The sequence below is a fragment of the Sorex fumeus genome, unplaced genomic scaffold (assembly GCF_029834395.1).
Source record: "Sorex fumeus unplaced genomic scaffold, SorFum_2.1 ptg000063l, whole genome shotgun sequence".
Lineage (NCBI taxonomy): Eukaryota > Metazoa > Chordata > Mammalia > Eulipotyphla > Soricidae > Sorex > Sorex fumeus.
Window position 1 is genome coordinate 48,992,374 of NW_026606120.1, and position 24,483 is coordinate 49,016,856.

Sequence of the window (24,483 nt, forward strand, 5' to 3'; positions counted from 1 at the left end):
GGGGGGGGTTCCCGGCTGGGTTGGGGCCGGAGCCAGGCTGAGCCGGGGCTGGAATGCCAGTGTACTTCTTCGCGTTCTTGGCCTTGCTGTTGGTTGCGCTCGGCGCCCTCTTCCTCGGCCGGTGAGGGAATGTCGGCTTCCGCGGGGGTGGAGGCAGGGAGGGGAAGAAAGGCTGAGGAGGGGGCGCACGCTGGGGGACGGCGCGCGGGAGGGGAAGGGGGTTGAGCGGGCCGGCGGGCCGGCGCCAAGTGCTAGGGGCCGGCTGGCGAGGGGCGCGCGGCGAGCCGCGGGGTCGAGCGGGGGCGTCAGCTGTCGCTGTCGCGGAGGAGCTAGAGCGAGCGGGAGAGGCCTGAAGAGATGCTGAGGCTGGGAGCTGAGAGAGAGAGAGAGAGAGAGAGAGAGAGTGTGTGTGTGTGTGTGTGTGTGTGTGTGTACGTACGTGTGTACGCGTGTGCGCGCGCGCGTGTGTGTGGTCCCGTGATCACCCTTTCCCGGGCTCCACGCTCCTCGCGATCACCCCTTCCTGGGCGCGAAGGGCACCTGCAGCCCCGCCCTGAGGAGTGGGAGCAGGTCCAGCTGCCCGGGGCACAGTGACATTTGCGCTGATCGGGAGCGACTCCGAGTGACTTCTGGTGGACAGAGACCCTCAGGGGAGTGTGTGACGGCCTGTCTGCCTGTTGGTGCGGCGGGGTGTATTTGGAATACTCTTGGATCCTCTTCTTGCTGTACCTCTGCGGTTCCTACGGATTTGAGGCTTTACTTTCTTTGTCCCCAACTTCAAGGGTGGAGTTGAGTTTGACTTCATCTAGGTGCGTGGAATAATCAAGAAGCTAGAGGGTCTGGTCAGTCTGACTCAAGTGTATGTTTGGGGAAGACAGGAGACTTGTCCTGAAGATTCATGGCCTTTGCAAGTGGCCCGCTGGGGACACTTAGAGGGTGGGAGGCCAGAATTGGGAGAGAGGTCTTTTTTTTTTTTCTTTTTGGGTCACACCCAGCAATGCTCCTGGTTCTGCACTCAGGAATCACTCCTGGCGGTGCTTGGGGGACCATATGGGATGCTTGGAATAGAACCCAGGTCGGCCAACCCAGGTTGGCCTTGTGCGGGGCAAGCGCCCTACCCCCTGTGCTATCACTCCAGCCCCGGGAAGAGGGGTCTTGTAAACGCACAGGAATGTTTTTCTGCAGGTGGCTTGTGGTCCGGTTGGCCACCAAGTGGTGCGAACGGAAGCTGCAGGCAGAGCTAAAGATTGGCTCTCTTTTTTGGATTCAGAATGTCAGTCTTAAGTTTCAGCAACACCAACAAACAGTGGTAAGTCCTGAGGAACTTCCTGGGCATTCTTTTGGGGGAGAGCCAGCAGAATTTCTTCCCTTAATTTCCTTTAAGAAACAAAAAATCCTGGGTGTCTTTTTAAGTTCACGTAGCCGTGATATCTCTTTGCAAAGAAAATTTTGGGGTTAGTTTGGGAACACTATGATTGATGCAAGTTGTTTGATTTTAAATGCTTATAAGGCACAATATGTCCAGGACAAATAAGATACAGAAGTGCAATAGAAAGATAACAAGGGCACTGAAGAGCATACTGTTCTAATATGAGAGGGGAAATAGGGAAACATCCATCTTTCGCCTTTTGCTAAAGATTTCCGTGGAGAGGAACAATTCTGAGTTTTGAACCATAAGAGAAAATTACTAAACAAGTTCAGCTAACATCTCTGTGAGGAGCAAGGTATACTACTGAGGAGAGAAGTTGGTGAAAATGGAATGGAAATTTTTAGTGGAAGGACTGCAAAACTTCCTCCACTTTTTTAGAACCTTTTTTGGCTTGTCAAGTTGCTTGTAACTTAAGAAGCTGGGATACAAAGCTTTCTCCCACACTGTTTTAGGAAATTGATAGCCTGTGGATTTCCAGCAAGCTCCTTAGTCATGATCTGCCGTGAGTATTCTTCTACTTTCAATCTCGCCTTGGGGAATATTTGGGGATTGGGATTTGCAGAATGATAGTCTTTCAAAGAGGCCTCACAATACAAGGAGAGTCGTGGGTTCTTGCTGTGTCTCCCAATTAGTCCAGAAGTTACTATCTTTTCTGAAACATAGTGATAGCCACTATGAGTCTATTTTGCATAGTTTGTTCTACATTTCTTTATATTTTTCCTTTTTAAAAAAATTTTGGGGGAGCTTTTTGGGTCACACCTAGTGATGCTCAGGTCACACCTAGTGATTACTCCTAGCTCTGCACTCATGAACTACTCCTGGCGTTGCACAGGGAGGGACTATATGGGATGCTGGGGGTGGAATCCAGGTCAGCCACGTGCAAGGCAAAAGCCTTACCCACCTGTATTATTGCTCCGACCCTCTCTTTCTTTCTTTCTTTCTTTCTTTCTTTCTTTCTTTCTTTCTTTCAGTGGGGGACCAGATCTCACTATGCTCAGGGCTTATTCCTAGCTCTGCACTGCACTCAGGGATCACTCTTGGCAAGCTCAGGGAACTATATGGGGTGCTGGGGATAGAACCCAGGTCAGCTGCATACAAGGCAAGCCTCCTACCCACTGTACTATCTCTCTAGCCTCTTGTGCTACATTTCTAAGAAGGATGGGAGAGTGGATGTGAGGGATCGGAAGAGACTATTATGGGACAGAGGACTGATGACAGTGAGGTTTTTCTTCTGAGCAGACACTATGTGGCATTGTGCTTTGGAGAGGTGCGTATCAGAACGGACCTGCAGAAGGTTTCTAGCCTGTTTGCCCCGTTCTCTCAGAACACTGGGGTGCATCAAAAGGAGCTGTCCTTTAGTCCATCTTTATTGAAGATCTTCTGCCAGGTGAGACTACTACCATCTTCCTGATTATACTAGAAATGACTGGTTTTAGAATCTTAGCTTGGTTTTTCTACTACTTGGTGGTGTAGTACTAAACTGCTTTTAAGTCTTTTGTCCATAGAAAGAATGCCTTAGTAATTATTTTTTTATCTTTGTTTCTTTCAGTTATTCTCCATTCATGTAGATTCTATAAATATCATGGTTCTCAAGGTGGCTACTTCTGAGTCCCTGTGGCATATCAGAATCAGGAAAAGCAGCTTTCTTTTGGATAGTGATGGGAAAAGGTAAACACTGGGTAACAGAGGTTTGGGTAGTTTCATTCTTGCTATAGAGTTACTTTCAGGTGGGTTGACATCAGGGCCTTTTTATCAGATTATCAGTTTCTTATTCAGTGGTATTTGAGAAGATGTTAAGTTTAGGTGCTTCTTATTTTCTCCCTTCTAGCCAGCAGGAAAAAAAAGATGAGAAAATGGGCCAGAGCTTAATTTTTTTTTCCCTTTCCTAGACTGAAAAGTGAGGTGAGCCTAAGTCAGATCAACAGCAAAGTTCTTAAGAGTGGTCAGTTGGTGAGTATGCCATTCAGATATCTTATTTCCTTCTGGGCATAAGGAGGTGCTGGAGAGAGTGTACAACTATTTAAGTTGTTTGCTTTGCATGTGGCTGATCCTGGTTTAATCCCTGGTATATTTCATCTGGTCCCTAAAGAATCACCAGGAATGGTTCCTAAGCACTTCCAGGTGGGGCCTAAAAGCCTACTGCTCCTCCTTACTCCTTCCCCTCCCCCCATGCCCGATATCAGTGAACTTAGGACTTGGGTTCTCTGTATGTCCACCTAAGTAGTTCATTCTCCTTACAGGAAGACACCTGCCTTGCAGAGCTCTCACTGGCTCTAAAATTGTGTCTAGAGGTGAGCACCAGCAGTTGGAAATTGAAGGCAATCTCTGTGGACGTGTGGACATTGCACGCTGAGCTGCATGAGGGTCTTTTCCATAGTAAGCTGCTGCGCCAGGGCCCTAGCCCGGCACCCACGCCTGTTCCCTATTCAGGTAAAGCTCTAGTCATCGAACATCTTGGTTGCCCTGTTTTTGAGTTATTTTGAAAGTAGAAAAATAGAATGGTCTACCTGCTTATTTAGTTCTGATTTGTTAGTCACCCTCAGTTGATCCTGAGGAGAGTTAGAGGAACGAGGGCATTTACTTGTGGTGAACGAAAAAACTAATATTTAGTAGGTTTTTACTATGAACTAGGTTTCTGTGTTTTCTCACTAAATCTTCAGCATTTCGCAAATGAGGAAACTGAAACCTTAGAAGATTAGATAGCTAGAACTTGACTGAGGTCATGTAGCTAGTCAGTAGCAAAAACAGTGTTTGTTTTTCCCTTTCCCCCCCGAAGATGTAAAGAATACTAAGTCATAAGTAGTTTAAGTTGACTCCTCTCCCCTCATAAAAAAAGAAATTTTAAAAAAAGGGCCAGAGAGATAATATGGGAGGTAAGCATTGCATGCAAATGTGGCCATGACCTACTTCAAATCCCTGGCACCACATATGGTCTCCTGATCTGCCAGGGTCACTCCTGAGCAAAAAATCAGGAATAGACCCTGAGCATTGCTGGTATGGCCCAACTCTTGCCCTGCCCCTTCCCCAAATAAAGATACTAAAACCTATATTCTTTTCACTGTACATCTTGCTTTTCATGTTAATTATTAGTGTGGAGGAGTATATGTTAGTTTCTGGATTTCTGGGCTATTTGCCTTGTAGTCTAAAATTGGTCATGGGAGACATTTGACCAAAGAAGGAAGAGCATTTTGGGAGAATTAAGGATTGATAGCTCTTGCTTTGATATTTTCAGAAGTGGCAGAGGACTTGGCTGAACCAGTTCTGCCTGGGCTGTGCTTTCTTCAGCAGCTGCCAGACCAGGTCAAAGTGAAGATGGAGAGCACAAGTGTGGTACTCTCCATGAACAGTCAAAAGAGGTAAGATCTCAGACCAGGGATGTGGATGTGACTTAATGTAGAGCATTGTCTTTCATGTGCATGTGTGAGGCCTTAGGTGTGATACCTTGTACTGCCTGATTTATTGAGCACCATCAGAAGTGATCCCTGTACACCAAGCTCTGAGAGTTACTGAGTACCACCAAGGTGACCCCCTCCTCACCAAAAAATAAGTAAATAATAAAAAGAGATGAGTTCTCCACTCAGTAATATGGACAGTGATAGTTGGGAGACACAATGCACATAATCAGTCCACTTGCTACAAAAGCTTACCTGTGAGGAGAAAAGGAAGGAAGTATGGCATTCTGTTTCTTTCTGAACCTGAGTCTTATGTCTGTTTTTAGGCACTTGAATTGGACATTGAAGCTGCTTCAATTCTTATACCACCGTGATGAGGATCAATTGCCCCTTCGAAGCTTCACATCAAACTCTGATATGGCACAGATGAGCACTGAACTTCTGCTGAAAGGTTTACGAGTTGGGGTACTGGTACAAAGACTGGGAGGAAAAGACACATTCTTCTTATGTCTAATGTGATCTAAATGTCTTTCAGTGTAACTGGTGAAGCGGGAGGAGGAAAGTATACTGAGTGAAGATAGGTCCAATTCATGAGTGTTGGATGCAGTCTGTTGATCTCACCTGCTTTTGGCCTTTCTGTAGTTTATTTTTTGTCCTCCCAGTGTTCTCAGAGCTGCACTGTGTCTTTACAGATGGGTTATTACTGTCCCAGAGCCGTCAGCGCATTGTCTGCCTCAATTCCCTCAAAGCTAGCATTCAGGTATAGTACCAAAAGTTAATATTTTTCTGAGATTTACAGTAGGTAAGGTGCTTGCCTTGCGTGTAGCCTACTTGGGTTCCCTCCTTGGCACCATGTACGGTCCCTGAGCACTACTAGGAGTGATCCATCAGTGCAGAGCCAGGAGTAAGCCCTGAGCACAGCAGAATGTAGCCCAAGACCTATACCAAAATAAATAAAAACAGAAATTATGAAAAACGGAGCAACAGCATCGGGGATTATTCTTTTCTGGGGCCAGATAGATGGCTTAAAGGTAGAGCACATGCTTTGCATATGGGACTTCCAGGTTCAATTCCCAGCACCCTGTGGTCTCTGAGCAGCCACTGATTTGGCCAAAATAAAATAAGGATTATTCCTTTGTCTGACAATGCTACATCTAAAATGAGCTGAAACATAAAACGTAAGGGACTAGAGAGATAACTCAAAGAGTTTGAGCTCATGCCTTATATGCTAGAGGCCTGTGTTTAATCCCTAGTACCAAATGGTTTCTCTGAGTGCCACTGGAAATGACCTCTAAGCACTCTGGGTATGTCCCAGAAAACACAGATCTGATGTTCTTATTTCCAGGTGACCACCATTGACCTCTCAGCCTCCCTGTTTCTGAATACTTGCATTATTCATTATCGGCACCAGGAATTCTCTCATTGGCTACAAATGCTAGCACTGGAGACACATGGGTCTAATTCATCAGCTCTTAAGAAAAGGGAAAAACGGTCAGTGTAATCTTTTTCATCTCCCTCTTATCAGTAGATACTCTAAAATTTTTTGTGGTCTAAAGTGGCACATTCTAATAATATGTACTTGAGGACCAGAGAGATAGCAGAGGAGGTAAGGTATTTACGTTTCATATACCTGCTTCAGCCATGACTTTGGTTTGATCCCTGACACCAAGTATGGTCCCCTGAGGTCACTCCTGAGCACTGCTGGGTATTGCCGAAAATAACTCTTTCCCGAAAAAAGTATATGAGGACCAGAGAGAAAGCTCAACAGACTGGAGCACATGCTTTGCAAGCAGTAGAGCTGGGTTTAATCCCCTGTACTACATGGTTCTTTGATCTGTCAGAAGGAAGGACGCTCTAGCAACACAAGGTTGTGGCAAAGCCACAAACAAAAGTATATACTTGATTATTTAGTGTCCTTTTTTCTTTTTTCTTTTTTTTGCTTAGTGTCCTTAAATTCTTGTTTCCATAATAATTCTATCATATATATCTTTTTTCATTAGTCTAGATCAATGTTTCTCAACGAGGGGTTATATAGTCCTTTAGGGACTTCTAAGATATTCCAAAGGACAACTGGTGAGAAATCATGTAAATGGAGACTACAGTATGAAACCAAAAGGTCGACTGATAGACCAGGGGCCACAGGAATGACACAAGGTTGAACAGGGGTCATGGTTGGAAAAAAGCTGGAAAACACTGAAGATAAAATGATGCCATTTTATTTTATATACTTGAAGCCCAGCACAAAACTTAATTGTCAAAAACAAACATTTGTTGACATGAACTTTAACCAGTAGCTTTTCTGCCTCAGATTGTAAGGTGACAGGTTTTGGCAGCATGCCATATCTCTGTGTAGTGCTACATTATGTCACAAGTCATTATCTCATACATATGCGTGTGTGTCACAGTATTGTGTTTGTATTAGATTAAATCATATGCTGATGTTCATCATATATGATCTATGAAATCAGCTCCTTATGGTTCAACCTGCTATCACTTCAATGTTTCTGAAGATTCTGATTGGGAGTAATAGCCAAATGAGTTTAGTCTTTTATATTCTAGTTCCATCCCATTCTAAGAGTTACAGCACAACTTGTCCTAACTTTTAAGAGCTTCAGCAACTTGTCCATGAAAATAAACCTAAATTCTTTCCTTGTTAAGCAATGTGTATTCTTCCTATACAGAATCTTCCCCCAGATTCTGGCTCCCATCATCTTTAGCACCTCTATCTCCAATGTCAACATTTCCATTCAGCTGGGAGATACACCACCCTTTGCCTTGGGATTCAATTCCGTCTCTCTGGGTAAGGTTCTGTGATGGAAAAGAAACAAGAATCTGCCCATTAACCTAGTTGAGCCCGATTATTGACCACAGTGGCTCCATAGAATTCCTCTCTTCTACCTCTTTTGTTCAGATTACCAACACTTGAGGCCACAAAGTATCCATCAGCGAGGCGTCCTAACTGTAGATCATCTCTGCTGGCGGGTGGGCAGTGACTCCCACATTCAACGGGCACCCCACCCACCCAATATGCATGTTTGGGGCGAGGCACTTGTCCTGGACTCCTTTGCACTACAGGTATGTGGGGAGTTTCAAGAACAAGGGTCTGTAGAGTTTTCTTGTGCTTCAAAGTACTCAATACTTTGAGTAGGAGCCAGGTAATGTATAAGGGCATTGCAGACCATACATGTGCGTGACTGTTCTTATGGAAACCTGTGCTTTTTTTTCCAGGGTAGCTATAACCAACCTCTGGGCTTATCCAGCTCCCAGTCAGATACCCTCTTTCTTGATTGTACTATCCGAGGACTACAGGTAGAAGCATCAGACACCTGTGCCCAATGTCTCTCTCGGATTTTATCCTTGATGGGCCCACAGTCTGGGAAACCAGCTATTTCTAGGGAATCTTCATTTGGGGAATCTGTGTCGTTATTGTGGAAGGTGGACTTGAAGGTGGAGGACATGAACTTGTTCACCCTTTCTCCCCTGGTTGGTAAGTAGAATAGAGAGTCTAGCGATATATCCTACGTAGTTTTTGGTTTTGCTCTGATTTTTCTCAATGAAGTAAAATTTCTGGAATTTTACTGAATGAGATGCTGGAAGATGCTTGCATAATCATTGTGTAAGTTTTAAGAAAGATAGACAAAGGTAAAACTTACCAACCTTGGGGCTGGAGCAACATAGTGTAGTGGCTAAGGCGCTTGCCTTGCACACAGCCAGCCCGAGCTCATACCCAGCAACACATACGGTCTTTCAAGCATATACTGGAGTGATCTCTGAACACAGCTGGGTGTGGCCCAAAAACAAGAAAGGGAAAAAGACTTAACTAGTCTGATACCTCATCAGGAGAAAGAAATCTGTGCAGCTGTTTAATTTCTTTATGTTCTTAGTTCCAGAGTAACTGCTTGTATCTCTAGGAAATTATTTAATTTGGGGTTTTTGGAGGGGCTACACCGGGTGATGAACAGGAGTTACTCCTGATTTTGTGCTCAGGAATTACTCCTGGTGGTGCTCTGGCAACTACATGGTATGCCAGGGATTGAACCCAGGTCTGTCACATGCAAGGCAAGTGCCCTCCCCATTGTACTATCGCTCCGGCCCCTCTCTGGGCAATTTATTAGAATTAGGGAACTACTTTGTTGCTACCAGATTTAGTTAGGTTGAGAGAAAGAAAGAATTTCCCTAAGATGTAAGAAGTGAGTTTTGAAAAGTGTGGGATTGAGGTTGACTCAAGGGAAAGATATAAACAAGAAAAGAGAAGGGAGACTTTTGAGAACCTTTAGAGAACCAAAAATGAAGACTTTTGAGAAGCCTTTTGAGAACCAAGGCTATTGTTTTTGGGTGTTAGGTGCTTCTGAGATTCGACTTGACACACTAACTGTCCTGGGCAGTGCTGAAACTTCTACTGTGGGTATTCAAGGACTCGTGCTTGCATTGGTGAAGTCGGTCACAGAGAAGATGCAGCCCTGTTGCAAGGCTCCTGACATTCCTGCTCCAGTGCTCTGCCTCTCCATGCTCTCCATCACCTATCATAGCAGTATACGCTCTCTAGAGGTAAAACTTTCTCTTGAGAGACATTGCGGAGGGCGGTGTGGGGCGGGGTAATGTTAGGGTCACGTTGGGCAGTTCTCAGGTGCTATTCCTGCTTGTTTAAAAGTGACCCCTTGTGGTACTCCGGAGACCATTTGTGCCAGGGATCAAATTATGGCTGGCCACATGCAAGGCAAGTGCTTTAATCCCTATATTATCTCTACTGTTTGAGCTAATACTTTTTTTTTTTTTTTTTTTTTGCTTTTTGGGTCACACCCGGCGATGCTCAGGGGTTACTCCTAGTGCATGCACTCAGGAACTACTCCTGGCCGTGCTCAGGGGACCATATGGGATGCTGGGGATTGAACCAGGGTCGGGCCGCGTGCAAGGCAAACGCCCTACCAGCTGTGCTATCACTCTAGCCCCTGAGCTAATACTCTTTTAGGGAAATGGAGTTAGGTTCATTTTTGCCTAGACTTAGAGCATTTTTTTAAATTTAATTTTTTTAAGTTCACAATAATTTATTACATTCAATATTTCAACACCAGTCCTGACACCATTACGCCATCCCACTACCATTTTTTCTTTTCTTTCTTTTTTTTTTTTTCTTTTTGGGTCACACCCAGTGATGCGCAGAGGTTACTCCTGGGTCTGCACTCAGGAATTACTCCTGGCGGTGCTTGAGGAACCATATGGGATGCTGGGAATCGAACCCGGGTTGGCTGCATGCAAGGCAAATGCCCTACCCGCTGTGCTATCACTCCAGCCCCCACCACCCACTATTATTTCTTTCTTTTTTTTTTTATAATGTAATTTGTGATTCCATGAGTTTTTTTTTAATATTAGTTTTGTTTTTTTTTTTTTAATTAGTGAGACATCATGAGGTACAGTTGTAGACTTACAAATTTTTGTGCTTGGGTTTCAATTATACAATGATCAAATACCCATCCGTCCACCAGTGCCCATTTCCCACCACCACGGATCCCAGTATCCCTCCCACCCCCCATCCCCCCATTCCACCCTGCCTCTGTGGCAGGGCATTCCCTTTTGTTCTCTCTCTCTTATTGGGTGTTGTGGTTTGCAAAAGAGGCAGTGGGTGACAATCATGTTTGATCTATAGTCTACTTTCAGCATGCTTCTCCCATCTTGGGAGGATCCTCCCAACACCCTATATTTGGTGTTCCCTTCTCTATCTGAGCTCCCTTTTCCCCTAGCATGTGTGGCTGGCCTCCAAGCCATGGCGTAAAATTCCTAGCACTAATCTCGGCCATTCTTGGGTGTTAGTCTCCTATTTTGTTACTTTATGTTCCCTAGATGAATGCAGTCTTTCTATGTCTATCCCTTTCTTTCTGAGTCATTTCTCTTGACATGATACTTTCCATGTAGTACCACTTGTATGTAAATTTCATGACTTCCTCTTTTCTAATAGCTACATAGTACTCCATTGTTTAAACATTGTGTACCAAAGTTTCTTTAACCAGTCATCTGTTCTCTGGTACTCAGGTTTTTTCCAGATTCTGGCTATTGTAAAGAGTGCTGCAATGAACAAACCGCTGCAGATGTCACTTTGACTATACTTTTTTGCCTCTCTGGGATATATTCCCAGGACCACCACTATTATTTCTAATTTTACCACCACCACTCTAACCTGCCCCAAAATAAGTTATTTTGTATTGCTTGTTATGAATAATTTGCTAAAATGATCCAAAAAAAGTTTCCTTAGAGGAAAGTGTGTGAAGAGATTTGTATCTCACCCTAGAGTGATTATAGGCTTAAAGCACTTCCTGTCTTTTAAGTCATGGGAAACATACCTAGTGACAAATTAGTAATTATCTACTTAAAACCAAGTTATTTCCTGACAGTAGTTGTAACCTCCAGGATTATTTTGAAGCAGAGGTCAGACCTAAATAATTTAAAGTGTAAATATTTTTGATAGACCTGTCAGAAAAACAAAGGCCTTTTGAAGATCATGATCTGACTTCATTTGTCTAAAACAGCCCCTCATTAATAGATTGGAAAGGATCTCTGAAGATCGAAATACTGGTCTCTGAAAACTAAGTTTGTTTGTTTTTTTGTTTGTTTTAAACTTTTGTTGTGTTGGGAAAACCTAGTGGTATTTAGGGTTTAAAGAGGGGATTTCAGAGGAATTTTTCTGTGCTGAAGCTTTTTTTTTTTTTAAGGTATTATGTATTTTTTGTTATGTTTGTTTTTGTTTGTTTGGGTTTGATTTTGGGCCATGCTCAATTGTGCTCAAGGCTTACTCCTGGCTCTGCGTCAGGAATCACTCCTGACAGGCCTGGGAGACTACATGGGGTCCTGAGAATCCAACCCAGGTCTGCCTAGTGAAACTGTACTCTATTTCCAGCCCCTGAAATTAACATTTTCTCTGTCCACTTACTTATTTATATCTGGTTTATTTTTGTGTGTGGGGGGGGGATGTTTTGGGCCTCACCTGGCTGTCCTAGGGCTTACTCCTGACTCTGCACTCAGTGATCACTCCTGGTGGGCTTGTGTGGGGTGCTAGTTCGGCTGCATGCAAAGTAAGTGCCTTACCTGCTATACTATTGTTCTGGCCCCTGACATTTTTTAAAAGCTAATAAGTACTCTGCTGCCTTTTGTTTTTTGTTTTTTGATCATGCCTGACAATGCTCAGGAACTACTTCCAACTCTGTGCTTGGGGGTTTCCTCAGCAGTATTCAGGAGACCCTCTGGTGCGGGAATTGAACTCGGCCTCCTGCATGGGAAGCAGGTGCTCAGCCCATTGAGCTAGCTCTCTGATCCCTCCACTACCTCTGTAAGGTGCATTTTTTAAATACATTAATTACTGTGTAGTCTTGTATTATAACTTTTTATCTCTAACTTTTAAGAAATAAGTAAAGTGCATGCTTTGCATGTTGAAGGCCCTGATTTGGTCCTTAGCACCACATGGTTCCCTACCACCACGAGGAGCTATTCTAGAGCACTAAGCTGGGAGTAGCCACTGAGCATTGCTGGGAGTGACCCCAAAACAAATAGTAAATGCTTTTAAATGTAAAAGAACTACTAAGAACTCTAAGGTCAGCATATTAATACTAAGGGGAAACATGGTAAGAGAGTAATCAATGTGGTTACTAAGGAAAGACTTCTTCTGTGTGGAAATGATTGTTGAGCCAAGTGTGCTTGCAAAATCATTCCTGCCATATCTTTTGTTCTTGCCCAGGGTGATTGACAAATCTTTTTCTCTTATTCCCCAAAGGTTCAGTGTGGTGCAGGGCTCACCTTACTGTGGAGCCCCCCAGATCACATGTACCTATATCAGCACATCCTGGCCACCTTACAGAGCCGAGATCTCCTGAGAGCCACTCTGTTTCCTGAGACTGTTCCACTTATTGAAGACGAGACTTCCAGGACTTCCTGTGAGCTAGAAAGCCAACCCCCTGAGCCATCTCCCCCCAAGCGACTGCTAAACTTGACACTAGAAGTGAGCACGGCCAAACTGACAGCTTTTGTAGCTGAGGACAGGTTCATTACCCTGGCTGCCGAGAGTATATCTGTCAGCCGGCATGGAGGTTCATTGCAGGCTTACTGTCCAGAGCTGGCTGCTGGTTTTGATGGCAATGGTATTTTCAATTTCAAGGAGGTGGAGTTGCAACTGCTGCCTGAGCTGGAGGAGATGATCCTCCACCGGAATCCCTTCCCTATGTTACAGACCCTCCGGAACCGTGTTTGGCTTCTCTCCTTGGGCTCAGTCTCAGTGGAGTTTCCTTATCAGTATGACTTCTCCCGAACTCTTGATGAGGCAGTGGGAGTGCAGAAATGGTTGAAGGGGCTGCATCGAGGAACTCATGCTCAGGCCTCTCCAAGTCCTGCCCCCCTCCCACCTGATCTCCTTTTGAAGATTCAACACTTCTCATGGGTTTTCCTGGATGACATATTTGAGGTAAAGCTTCGTGATAACTATGAACTGATGAAGGATGAAAGTAAGGAGAGTGCCAAAAGGCTACAGCTGTTGGATGCTAAAGTAGCTGCCCTGAGAAAGCAGCATGGGGAGTTACTGCCAGCTCGCAAAATTGAAGAGCTTTATGCCTCTTTGGAACACAAAAACATTGAAATCTACATCCAGCGCTCCCGTCGTCTCTATGGCAACACGCCCATGCGCCGAGCACTGCTCACTTGGAGCCTGGCAGGGTTAGAACTGGTGGCTTTGGCAGACGCGTCTTTCCATGGGCCTGAACGTGTGTTGGAGCAGGTTCGAGAACTTGATCCAGTCAGCCCATTTCCTCCAGAAGGAATCGATCTTGTTATTCAGTGGTGCCGTATGATCAAGTGCAATGTCAAGACATTTTTGGGTAAGTAGTGCTTCCTTATTTGCAAAGCCTGATGTTTCTTCCAAAAGCTCCAGGAGGTCTTTGATTACAGAGGAGCTTGGTTATATGGGGAACTATGGCTATTTTTAGATGGGTGGGCTCCTCTTCCCTTTCTTTGTTCCTGAATTTCACCCTGAAACTGCTCAGTTAACGTAAAGGGCTAACTAACAATCATGTTCAGGATTAGTTTGAATCTTAATGTGTCATTCCTCACTTTCTGTTCAAGATCTTATGATCTTATGCCCTTTCTTTTTTTTTTTTTTTTTTTTTCTGCTTTTTGGGTCACACCCAGTGATGCACAGGGGTTCCTCCTGGCTCTGCACTCAGGAGTTAACTCCTGGCAGTGCTCAAGGGACCATATGGGATGCTGGGAATTGAACCCAGGTCATCCATGTGCAAGGCAAACGCCCTACCCGCTGTGCTATATCTCCAGCCCCCATGCCCTTTCATTTTTTACTTTACTTTTTATACGTACGTTATTTTCCTTTATTATTTTTTTGGTTTGGTTTTTTTTGGGGTCACACCTAACGATGCATAGGGGTTATTCCTGGCTCTGCACTCAGGAATTACCCCTGGCAGTATTTAGGGGACCATATGGAATGCTGGGAATCAAACCCAGGTCTGCTGTGTGCAAGGCAAATGCTCTACCCACTGTACTATCGCTCCAGCCTCCCATTTTTATTTATTTATTTATTTATTGAATCACTGTGGGAAAAGTTACAAAGCTTTCAGGTTTAAGTTTCGGTCATGCAATGATCAAACATATTTTCCTTCACCAGTACTTATTTTTCACCACCAAGAACCCCAGAATACACCCCCTCCCATCCCTCTCAATGCCTGTGAAGGCAGATGAATTCTAATTAGCACTCTCTCTACTTTGATTAGATTCATTGTTTCGACAAAAGATGCACCATTGTTGTTTAGAGTTTACACCCCAAAATCAGACCTGCTGAAAAGGCATTGTGAAATATTTGTTTTCTACAGCTGGTTACAAGAACCAAATGAGGTCGTGTGGCCGCAATAGCCGCTGCATGATTTTGGATTTCTGATATTTGGGCTGGAGCGATAGCATGGCGGTAGGGCATTTGCCTTGCACGCAGCCAACATGGCCGACCCGAGTTCGATTCCTCCGCCCCTCTCGGAGAGCCCGGCAAGCTACCGAGAGTATCTCGCCCGCACAGCAGAGCCTGGCAAGCCACCCGTGATGTATTCGATATGCCAAACACAGTAACAACAAAATCTCCAATGGAGATGTTACTGGGCCCACTCGAGCAAATCGATGAACAATGGGAGGGCCTTTACTTTACTTATTAAGCCTGGAAGTATTTCTGCCGAGAGCCAGATAATTATGAGATTGGTTTCTCTGGCTCTGGAAGCATGGTGCCATGGATTAGAGCATAGTCCATTCACTTTTCTGCTGCAAGCTGCTGGGCTCTGCATTAATTCCTTGTGCTTCTGGAGCCATGGCCGTGCCAGGCAGCCACTCGTGGGTCCCATATTTATTTATTTATTTATTTTGCTTTTTGGATCACACCCGGCGATGCTCAGGGGTTACTCCTGGCTCATGCACTCAGGAATTGCTCCTGGCGGTGCTCGGGGGACCATATGGGATGCTGGGAATCAAACCTGTGTCAGCCATGTTGGCTGCGTGCAAAGTAAATGCCCTACCTGCTGTGCTATCACTCCAACCCCTCCCATTTTTATTTTAAACCAACTGCTAGTTCTTCTGTCAGTGGCTTTGTGAAATAATTGGTAAAGTGGTGATGGAAAAAGGGCCTGAGATTGCTGAGCAAAATCCTTAGTAGCCAGTATCTCTTCTTGCAATAACAGTTCGGATAAGAGATTATCCCCGGTACCTGTTTGAGATCCATGACTGGAGACTGAATGGTCGGCTTGTGGGCACTGAGCAGAGCGGTCAGCCTTGTTCCCGTCGGCGTCAAATATTGCACTTGGGGCTTCCCTGGGGTAATGTGGCAGTGGAAAGGAACATGCCCCCACTCAAGTTCTACCATGACTTCCGCTGTGAGTAGAGGAGGGCAGTTGGTTTGTGGAATGTTTATGACTGAGTGGGGAATGAGCTGAGGCCTTCTGAAGTGAAGAAGACTAGAGGGATGAAGTTGTGTAATGAGCTGTGCTCTTTGTCCCTCAACTCCAGCGGAAATCTTCCAGTATACAGTGATTTGGGGCCCATGCTGGGATCCAGCCTGGACACTGATTGGCCAATCTGTGGACCTCTTGACCAAACCCTCAGCTGACCCTAGCCCACCCTTGCCTTGGTGGGACAAGAGCCGTCTTCTGTTCCATGGAGACTGGCACATGGACATTGAACAGGCCAATCTGCACCAGCTCGCTACTGAGGTGAGGGGTCCAGAGTTGTTTTCTGTTAGGATTGTATGGTTGGGGTTATCCAGACACATGGAGGAAGAGAGAGAAGGACACTGATCAGGGTGCTTGTTTTGTTCACACATATATTAAAATTGGAATACGGAGATCAGCATGACCTTAGTATAAGAATGATACAGAAACTTAAGAAGCATTTTGTGTTGAAAAAAAAGATGAGAGGTACTGATTTGGGAGATGTGAATGATACTTATATTCATGTCTTACCAAGTTCTTGGAATGGTTATAGGACCCATACAACACAACTGAAAATATGCACTGGGAGTGGAACCACCTGTCATTTCACTGGAAACCTGGTCAGTTTGTGTTCAAGGGTGACTTGGACGTCAACGTGAGAACAGCCTCTAAGTGAGTAGAGTAATGGATGAATCCTGAGTAGGTTTTGGGAATCAGGGTGGAGGGAGAGGGGAAGAACTAAGGGGTTGCAAGTGACCAGAGCACTGAGGACTGGGGCTCTTTTGTGAGACAGGTATGATGACTGCTGCTTCCTACACCTGCCTGACCTCAGCATGACACTGGACCTGCAGTGGCTGTGCCATGGGAACCCCCATGATCACCATAGTGTTACTCTGTGGGCCCCAGAGTTCCTGCCTGAGGTGCCCTTGGGCCAACTTCATGACTCCTACCGGGCCTTCCGTTCTGAGAACCTCAATCTTTCCATCAAGATGGATCTGACTCGGCATAGCGGGAGTAAGACTTGGGTCTGGGGCCGTGGGGAGGAATGGCTAAGGAAATGGGGAAGACTTCATCTTGATTCTCTGGGGATGATATAGGAAAATGACAAGGAAGAATGAAGTTAGTACCTTTGGGGTGAGTGGATTGTTGAAAGAAAAGAGCTTGGATCTTTGACAGGACATGACATAAGGTTATATTGAGTGTAAGGGCTTAGTCCCCTGTTTGGGTTTTTAAGTCCCTGAAGCTAGGGAAAGATTTTATTTTATCTCTGTGTTTTAACCATAGTGAGGGATATCAATCCTTTCTTTGGCAGCAATATCCCAGCCCCGAATTCTGCTGTATAGTAGTACGTTGCGCTGGATGCAGAACTTCTGGGCTACTTGGACTAGCGTCACTAGACCTATCTGCAGGGGAAAACTCTTCAATAATCTGAAGCCTAGTAAGAAGAAACTTGGCCAACACTACAAGCAGCTTTCCTATACTGCACTCTTTCCGCAGCTACAGGTCAGACTTTGGTGTCCCTGCTGATCCTGTCAGTTCTGTTTCCCTTCCCTAATTTTGTCGTGGTTTTCTCTTATCAGGTGTCTCAGTCTTCTCTCTCAAGCTCTACTTAATCCAGTGTTATACTCTCTAACCAGGTGCATTATTGGGCCTCATTTGCTCAGCAACGGGGCATCCAGATTGAGTGCAGTCAGGGGCATGTCTTCACTCGGGGAACTCAGCGGCTTATACCTCAAGGTGAGGTCTAACCTCTTTCCTTCTACCCTCATCCTCGTTCTCCTTTCTTTTCTCACTTCCCTTCTCTTCCTCGTTTGGTCCCACACTGTTCAATACAGGTCTTCACTGCGCTCTGCATGTTTCCACTTTTCAGCAGGCACAGTGATGCGGCGCCTCATCTCTGACTGGAGTATAACGCAGATGGTTAGTGACCTAAGTGAGGTGACTGTCCACCTGATGGCCTCACCTACCGAAGAGAACGCTGATCACTGTCTTGATCCCTTGATAACAAAGACCCACCTACTGAGCCTGTCCTCCCTCACCTACCAACGGCATAGCAATCGCACAGCTGAAGAGGTACCGACAGTCTCTTTATTACTATATTTTTATCATTAGGTATTTAGTTTCCTTGGACTGTCATATCAAAATACCATAGACCAGATAGTTTAAACCAAGAAAAGTTGATTTCTCACAGTTCTGGGGGCTGGGAAATCCAAAATCAAGGTGTCAGATGTTCAGGTTCTGGAAAAGGCTCTTTTTTTTGCTTGTGTGTGGCTACCTTCTCTGTGTCTTCACATGCAGGAAAAAGAGAGAACAAGCACACTAGTTGCATGATCTCATGACATCATCGAAACTTGATCACGTCTTTTGTATTTGTTTTTGAGCCAGCCCACTGTGCTTGGGGCTTCCTGGCTGTGTGCTCAAGGATCACAAAACAGGTTCTATGGCAAGGATCGGGGGACTATGTGGGGTGGTGGTGATCGAACCTGGGGTCAGCTGCCTGCAAGGCAAGTGCCCTACCTACTATTGTATCTCCGCAGCCCCTGAACCTGATCATGTCTTAAAGACCTCCATGTCTAAAAGTCATCACACTGGGAATTATAGCTTCCACATAGGGATTTGGGGGATGCAATTCAGAACAGAAGTTTTTTAAGATTTCAGATTAAGTCCGTGGTATATTACTAATTATATTCTATACATAAATGTCATTACTTTTCTGCTGTGTTTACATTATCAGTTGTACCAGCATCCCACCTTTTATTCCTCTCCTGCAAGGTAGTTTCTTGCCCTATAGGAAATAAAAGTGTATATGTGTTTGTCTGTGTATGTTTGTCTCTGTCTAGCTATGTATGTGTCTAGCTGTATGTGTGTGTGTGTGTGTGTGTGTATGTGCGCTATGTGTGTCTATGTCTCCATGGTGTGGGTGGGGGAGCACATCTTGCAGTTCAGGAGAAGGGCGATATCTTGTGCTTCAGTGAACACCAAATGGTGTTCAGAGCCATGCAGTACTGAGGGTTTTGTTTTTCTGGTTTTTTTTTTTTTTTTTTTTTGCTTTTTTTGGGTCACACCCGGCGATGCTCAGGGGTTACTCCTGGCTCTGCACTCAGGAATCACTCCTGGCAGTGCTTGGGGGACCATATGAGATGCTGGGAATCGAACCCAAGTCGGCTGCATCTAAGGGAAACGCCCTACCTGCTGGGCTATTGCTCCAGCCCCAGCTTTAACTCAGAGCTTTTCACATGCAAACCTCTTAAGCCAGATTCTTCACCTAGTGAAAATTCCAAGGTAAAATCTGAGTTAAAATATGGTTGGTATAGTCATTAATACATGTTATGACCTCTTAATTTTTTTTCTAGGGTTTTCTTCAGCATAAGCTTCTTACTCAGACTGTTTCCTTCTCTCTGCACTTGTGGTCAAGGCAGAGTGATGGAAATTTCCATGTCAAACCTGGCAGTGGTTGGGGGCTACTGCAGCCTCAGTCCTCAGAGATTACGCCCAACAGTGCTTGGGGGCCATATAGTCCTGAGGATCAATGTTGAGGTTCTTGCATGCAAGACATGCCCTCTAGTCCTTTAAAATATTTTCTGGCGTCTACCCTGAAGTTCTCTTTCTGTTTCTTAGGATCTCTCTACTCGAGTTGGAGATCCTGCCTTTCATACGCACCAGCTTCACTTAGTAGATTTAAGGGCTTCCTGGACAACCACCAACCGGGACATTGCCTTTGGTTTATATGATGGCTACAAGAAAGCAGCTGTACTCAAGCGTAATCTTTCTACTGAAGCCCTGAAGGGATTAAAGATTGATCCCCAGATGCCAGCCAAAAAGCCAAAGCAGAGTGTCCCGGCCAGTGCCCCTGCCCCACCTCCCGCCAGCACTCCCAGCTTAAGTGGTCGGCCTGATAAGGGGTCATCAGGAGGTAAGCTAGAGACTCCATGGGGGTAAAATAGAGAATATGGTTATAGGTTTGGATAGGAATTTGAGAAGGTCTAAATCATGGCAGTTTCCATCTAGGGAAAAAGGTGAAATTATTATTTGTTCAAATTAGGCTTCCTTCATCTTAACAGCAATGATATAGGGACATTAGAGGATTTGATTTTGTGGCGAGGAAAAGAGGATCAGGAAGGAGTAATGGAACCATAAGAGAATGAACGGGGAAAGATGCCAAGGATGATGTTTTTTTGTTTGTTTGTTTTTTTTGCTTTTTGGGTCACACCTGGCTATGCACAATTTCCAGCATCTACTGAAAATTGAACTGGAAATTGAACCCGGGTCGGCCTCGTGCAAGGCAAACGCCCTACCCACTGTGCTATTGCTCCAGCCCCATGATGTCGTTGTTTTATATTTTGATGAATCAAGTTTTTTAACCAACAAATACTTATTGAGTACTTTAACAGACACAAGCACTCTTCAGTGAGAGATAATAAAAAAATGTGTGACATTCTGCTTGACTCAACAAGTTTATCATCTCTTGAAGAACTAGGCGACTCACACAGTTCTTCATTAACAGATTTACTTTGGCTTTATTGAGAGTTTATAATGTACTTTGGTCCTAGGCTTCAGGTGTACAAAACTGTGGAGAAATTCTGAAACTAGAAAGTAGACAGATAGATTGTTACTTTGTTCTAAAAAAATTTTTTTTGGTTCGATTTTTGTTTTGTTTTGGGGTCTACACCCTGCAGTGCTCAGGGGTTACTTCTGACTCTGCACTTAGGAATTGCTCCTTGCAGTGCTTGGGGGACCATATGGGATGCCACGGAATGAACCCTGATCTGTCACGTGCAGGGCAAACACCCTACTGCACTATTGCTTCAGCCCCTTTGTAAGAATGTTTTAAAAGAAACTGAATCAGAGTAGGTATGTCTAAGAAGGCTTCACAGAGAAGTTCATTGAGATTTTTTTCTTTTTTTTTTTTTGACATGGGTCTTAAAAGATGAATAAATAAACAGGCAAGGATAGAAGAGGGCATTTTAAGGAGAAAGAATAAGTATAGAGAAATGAAACCTAATGTGAGTTTGAAAATAAAGTGAAAAGTGATAAATGTCACAAGAGTTATTAAAGCAGATCTTCTATTGAAGTGAAGAGTGATTGTAATTAAAGAAGAGTTTATTGAGGAAGTAGCATTTGAATTGGACCGTGAAGGCTTAGTATGGTTCAAATATTTGAAATGGGTAAGAAGAGTATTCAAGGCAGAGGGAACACCTGTATAGGAATGGATTTGGTAGGGTCAGTATGTTCAAAGGTTAGTGAATAGGCTGTTCCCATTGACACAGAGAGTAAAGGAGACAAAGTTGCTGGGGTAAAAAGCTGGAGGCCTATCATTGAATGCGTCATAAGGCTAAAAAGTTTTGGTTTCTTATTTATTTTTAATTTTTATTAATGATAGGTAAGACATGATTATTATAATGAGATCCAAGTACAAACCAAAATTTAATGCAACATACTTTGGATTCCAAAGTTGAAAACTTGCTTATTTCAATGAGAATAGGCATTTTATTATATTGTGTTAAATGGTTTGATTTCCTTTTTGGTTCTTATTTAATATATAATGGTGAGCTACTGAAGGTGTTTTAATTGGAGGGTGTCATCATTAAAGTTTTGCTTTTAGGATGGTAAATCTGGCAGAGATGTGTAGGAGGACTGGAGAGAAAGAAACCGGAGGTGGGAGACAAATTAGGAAGCTATTATGGTGTCAACAGAGGCAAGGAAGGAGTGAACTAGAGACAGTGGGAATGGAGATTAGGGGATAGCTAGTAACATATGAAAGTTTGGCAAGTGGTTGGGAGGAGTCAAGACACTGAGAGTGATAGTGACTCAGACTTTGTATCTGGTGCTGGTGTAATGGTTTAGCAGTAATACCAGAAAGAGGAAACCAAGAGGATAAACAGGTTTGGGGAAGTGTAGAACTATTGAGTTCAGATTGGACATGCAAGTGATACCCATCTGTATAACAAACAACTGGACATGAGGATCTAAAAATGCAGGACTAGGGCCGGAGAGATAGTACGGTGGGTAGGACACTTGCATTTCAGCGCTTGCATTTTATTTGGCCATTTGGGTTTGATCCCCGACACTACGTATGGTCCCCTGAGACCTGCCAGGAGTGATCCCTGAGCGCAGAGTCAGGAGTAAGCCCTGAGCACTGCTGGGTGTGTCCCAAAAAACAAAACCAAACAAAAATTACAGGACTAGAGATAAAGATTTAGGAGTTTCAATGTATAGCTAAGAACTAATGCCAAGTATATAATAAGTTTCTTACTATGTGGCAGGCATTCTGTGAAATAATTTGATGCATATTATCTCATTGAATTCTTTCAGCAGCTTCATGAAATAGTTACTGTTCTTTTAAGAACAAGGAAACTGAAATACAGATTAAAGCAAAATGCTAAAGGTCACAATCAAATAACTGACAAGAGATAGAATCTTGAACAGTGGCTGATTAGTCTTGTTTCTGGAGATAGCAGAAAGAGTCAAAGGAGAAGAGAGACTGCCAAGAATAAATCTTAGGAAATAATTTGTTTTTATGATCTGGGAGAAAGTCTTCTTCCTTTTTTCCAGATGGCTCTGGTGGCAAGCGGGTAATTTCATATATAGAGTGGTCAACAAATAAATAACATTTAAAGTAATATGAAATAAGGAGGCTAGAGTGATAGTACAGTAGTAGGTAGGGCTTTTGCCCTGCACTGTGTACTTGATTTCGATCCCTGACATCATATATGGTCTCCAAACACCACCAGGGTAACTACTAGTGCAGAGCCAGGAGTAACCCCTGCATATCACTGGGTATAGTCCAAAAACAAAACAAAAATTTTTTTTAATTTAAAAAAAAAACAGATGAAAGAAGCAGAGATAAAAAGAACTTGAAAACCTAAATAATCCATAAGTGGTTATACATAAGAGGAAAACAATATTAAAGTGCATTTCTAAGTTATCTTTGGTAAAGTTAGTCTTATTCAAAATGAGGGGGAAAATATAAAAAGCAACCCTATTTTTACTCCAGGGGTAGTGGTATGGAATGGGCTAGACTTGAAGATTGGGGGAAATGTATTCTAGTTTTACGTTTACAAAGAAATTTAAGTAGGCTCCCTTGGACTTGGATGTACATTTGAGACCGTGGCTTTTCTTCACTTTCTGTTTTTCTGCTAGGTGCATACATGCTGCAGAAGTTGATTGAAGAGACAGACAGGTTTGTAGTGTTCACAGAAGAAGAATCAGGTGTAAGTGACCAGCTGTGTGGCATTGCTGCCTGCCAGACGGATGATATATATAACCGAAACTGCCTTATCGAGCTGGTCAACTGCCAGGTACCTTCTCTTTACTAGAGCACCCCAGTGTTGGGCTAGATTATGATTGTATTTGTTGCTTTTCTTCCACCTGTAGAAAGAAAGGTTGAAAAGAACTGAAAGAAAATTAACTGCATGAGGGGCCAAAATGATAGAACAGTGGTTGGGTTGCTTGCCTTACATGCTGCTAATGCGGGTTTGATCCCTGAAACCCCATATGATCCCCATACCCTGCCAGGAGAGTCAGTAGTGAACAGTGAGCACTGTGCCTGGCTCAGTGAGGGAGAGGAAGGGAGGGGAGAGAGGAGAGAGAGAAAAGAAAAATTGCAGGAGCAGATGGGGTTTAAGATACAGGGGTTAATTATACGCTTGCCTTGCATGGCTGGCCATCTCCATCTCCAATTTGATCCCCAGCACCACGTATGGTCCCCTGAACACAGAGCCAGGAGTAACTCCAGGGCACTGTGGGTGTTGCTGAAAGCAACCCCTCCAAAAAAACTTTAATTACAGTAGCTATCATGGGTAATCATTTCTATGTTTTGGGGCCACATCTGGTGGTACTCAGGGCTTACTCTTGGCTCTGCACTCGGATCACTCCTAATGGGACTTGGAGGACCATGTGTGGTGCCAGATATTGAAACCAGGTTGGCTGTATGCAAGACAAACGCCTTACCCACTGTACTATCAGTCCAGCCACTCACTTTCATGTTTAAAAAGCTGCTTTTTAAAAAAAAAATAAATGAATAAAACAGCCAGTGGAGTTCATATTAGAAATAGCTGCAGTTATTGGTTCAGTCCTCTCACCTTCATTCACATCTTCCTTAGTGCCCCTGATACTGTAATTCTTTTTTCCTGTCATAGATGGTCCTTCGTGGAGCAGAAACAGAAGGCTGTGTCATTGTGTCAGCTGCCAAAGCCCAGTTGCTGCAGTGCCAACACCATCCAGCCTGGTATAGTGACACATTGAAGCAGAAGACATCCTGGACTTGCCTATTGGATGGGATGCAGTACTTTGCCACTACTGAAAGCAGTCCCACTGAGCAGGATGGTCGACAGCTCTGGTTAGAGGTTTGTGAGCAGGGCTGGAAAGTTCCTATATCATCCCCAGTTTTTCCTACGTGACTTCTACCAGAATAGCTGCAAGACTCTTGACATTATTCTGCACATAATAGAATAATGAAGCTAATAACTTTGTATTGTAGGTATTGTCAGCAGGCTACACTCTCAGCACACACCATTATTTTATTTGTTTAAATCTCATACTATTCTTTTTCATTTCAAGGGAAATTCTCTTTTCCCAGTATTGTAATAACATGGCTTGTTTGTTTGTTTGTTTGTTTGTTTGTTTTTTACTTTTGAAAGAGAGCCCTCTTAATAACACCACCTCTATTTTTATTTGTTTGTTTTTGTTTTTTGCATCACACCCAGCAATGCTCAGG

General features: G+C 44.0%; 1 protein-coding gene across 2 annotated transcripts in view; it reads left to right on the forward strand.

Moving 5' to 3' along the window:
- The window catches only part of BLTP2 (bridge-like lipid transfer protein family member 2), a 34,171-nt gene continuing 9,688 nt past the window's right edge, over positions 1–24,483 (forward strand). For both annotated transcript variants that reach the window (XR_008794220.1, XM_056126758.1), the window contains exons 1-26: positions 1–121; positions 1,186–1,309; positions 1,882–1,931; positions 2,669–2,816; positions 2,979–3,097; positions 3,319–3,379; positions 3,670–3,859; positions 4,662–4,785; positions 5,148–5,272; positions 5,514–5,581; positions 6,167–6,312; positions 7,503–7,621; positions 7,733–7,896; positions 8,050–8,308; positions 9,164–9,369; positions 12,581–13,673; positions 15,522–15,713; positions 15,847–16,049; positions 16,321–16,439; positions 16,561–16,781; positions 17,080–17,270; positions 17,405–17,504; positions 17,638–17,840; positions 19,386–19,680; positions 22,908–23,065; positions 23,906–24,112. Coding sequence is in view for 1 of the 2 variants with exons in the window: in XM_056126758.1 (XP_055982733.1) it covers positions 54–121; positions 1,186–1,309; positions 1,882–1,931; positions 2,669–2,816; positions 2,979–3,097; positions 3,319–3,379; positions 3,670–3,859; positions 4,662–4,785; positions 5,148–5,272; positions 5,514–5,581; positions 6,167–6,312; positions 7,503–7,621; positions 7,733–7,896; positions 8,050–8,308; positions 9,164–9,369; positions 12,581–13,673; positions 15,522–15,713; positions 15,847–16,049; positions 16,321–16,439; positions 16,561–16,781; positions 17,080–17,270; positions 17,405–17,504; positions 17,638–17,840; positions 19,386–19,680; positions 22,908–23,065; positions 23,906–24,112 (4,953 nt within the window). In the remaining variant the exon portion in view is untranslated. The remainder of the gene's footprint in view (positions 122–1,185; positions 1,310–1,881; positions 1,932–2,668; positions 2,817–2,978; positions 3,098–3,318; positions 3,380–3,669; positions 3,860–4,661; positions 4,786–5,147; positions 5,273–5,513; positions 5,582–6,166; positions 6,313–7,502; positions 7,622–7,732; positions 7,897–8,049; positions 8,309–9,163; positions 9,370–12,580; positions 13,674–15,521; positions 15,714–15,846; positions 16,050–16,320; positions 16,440–16,560; positions 16,782–17,079; positions 17,271–17,404; positions 17,505–17,637; positions 17,841–19,385; positions 19,681–22,907; positions 23,066–23,905; positions 24,113–24,483) is intronic.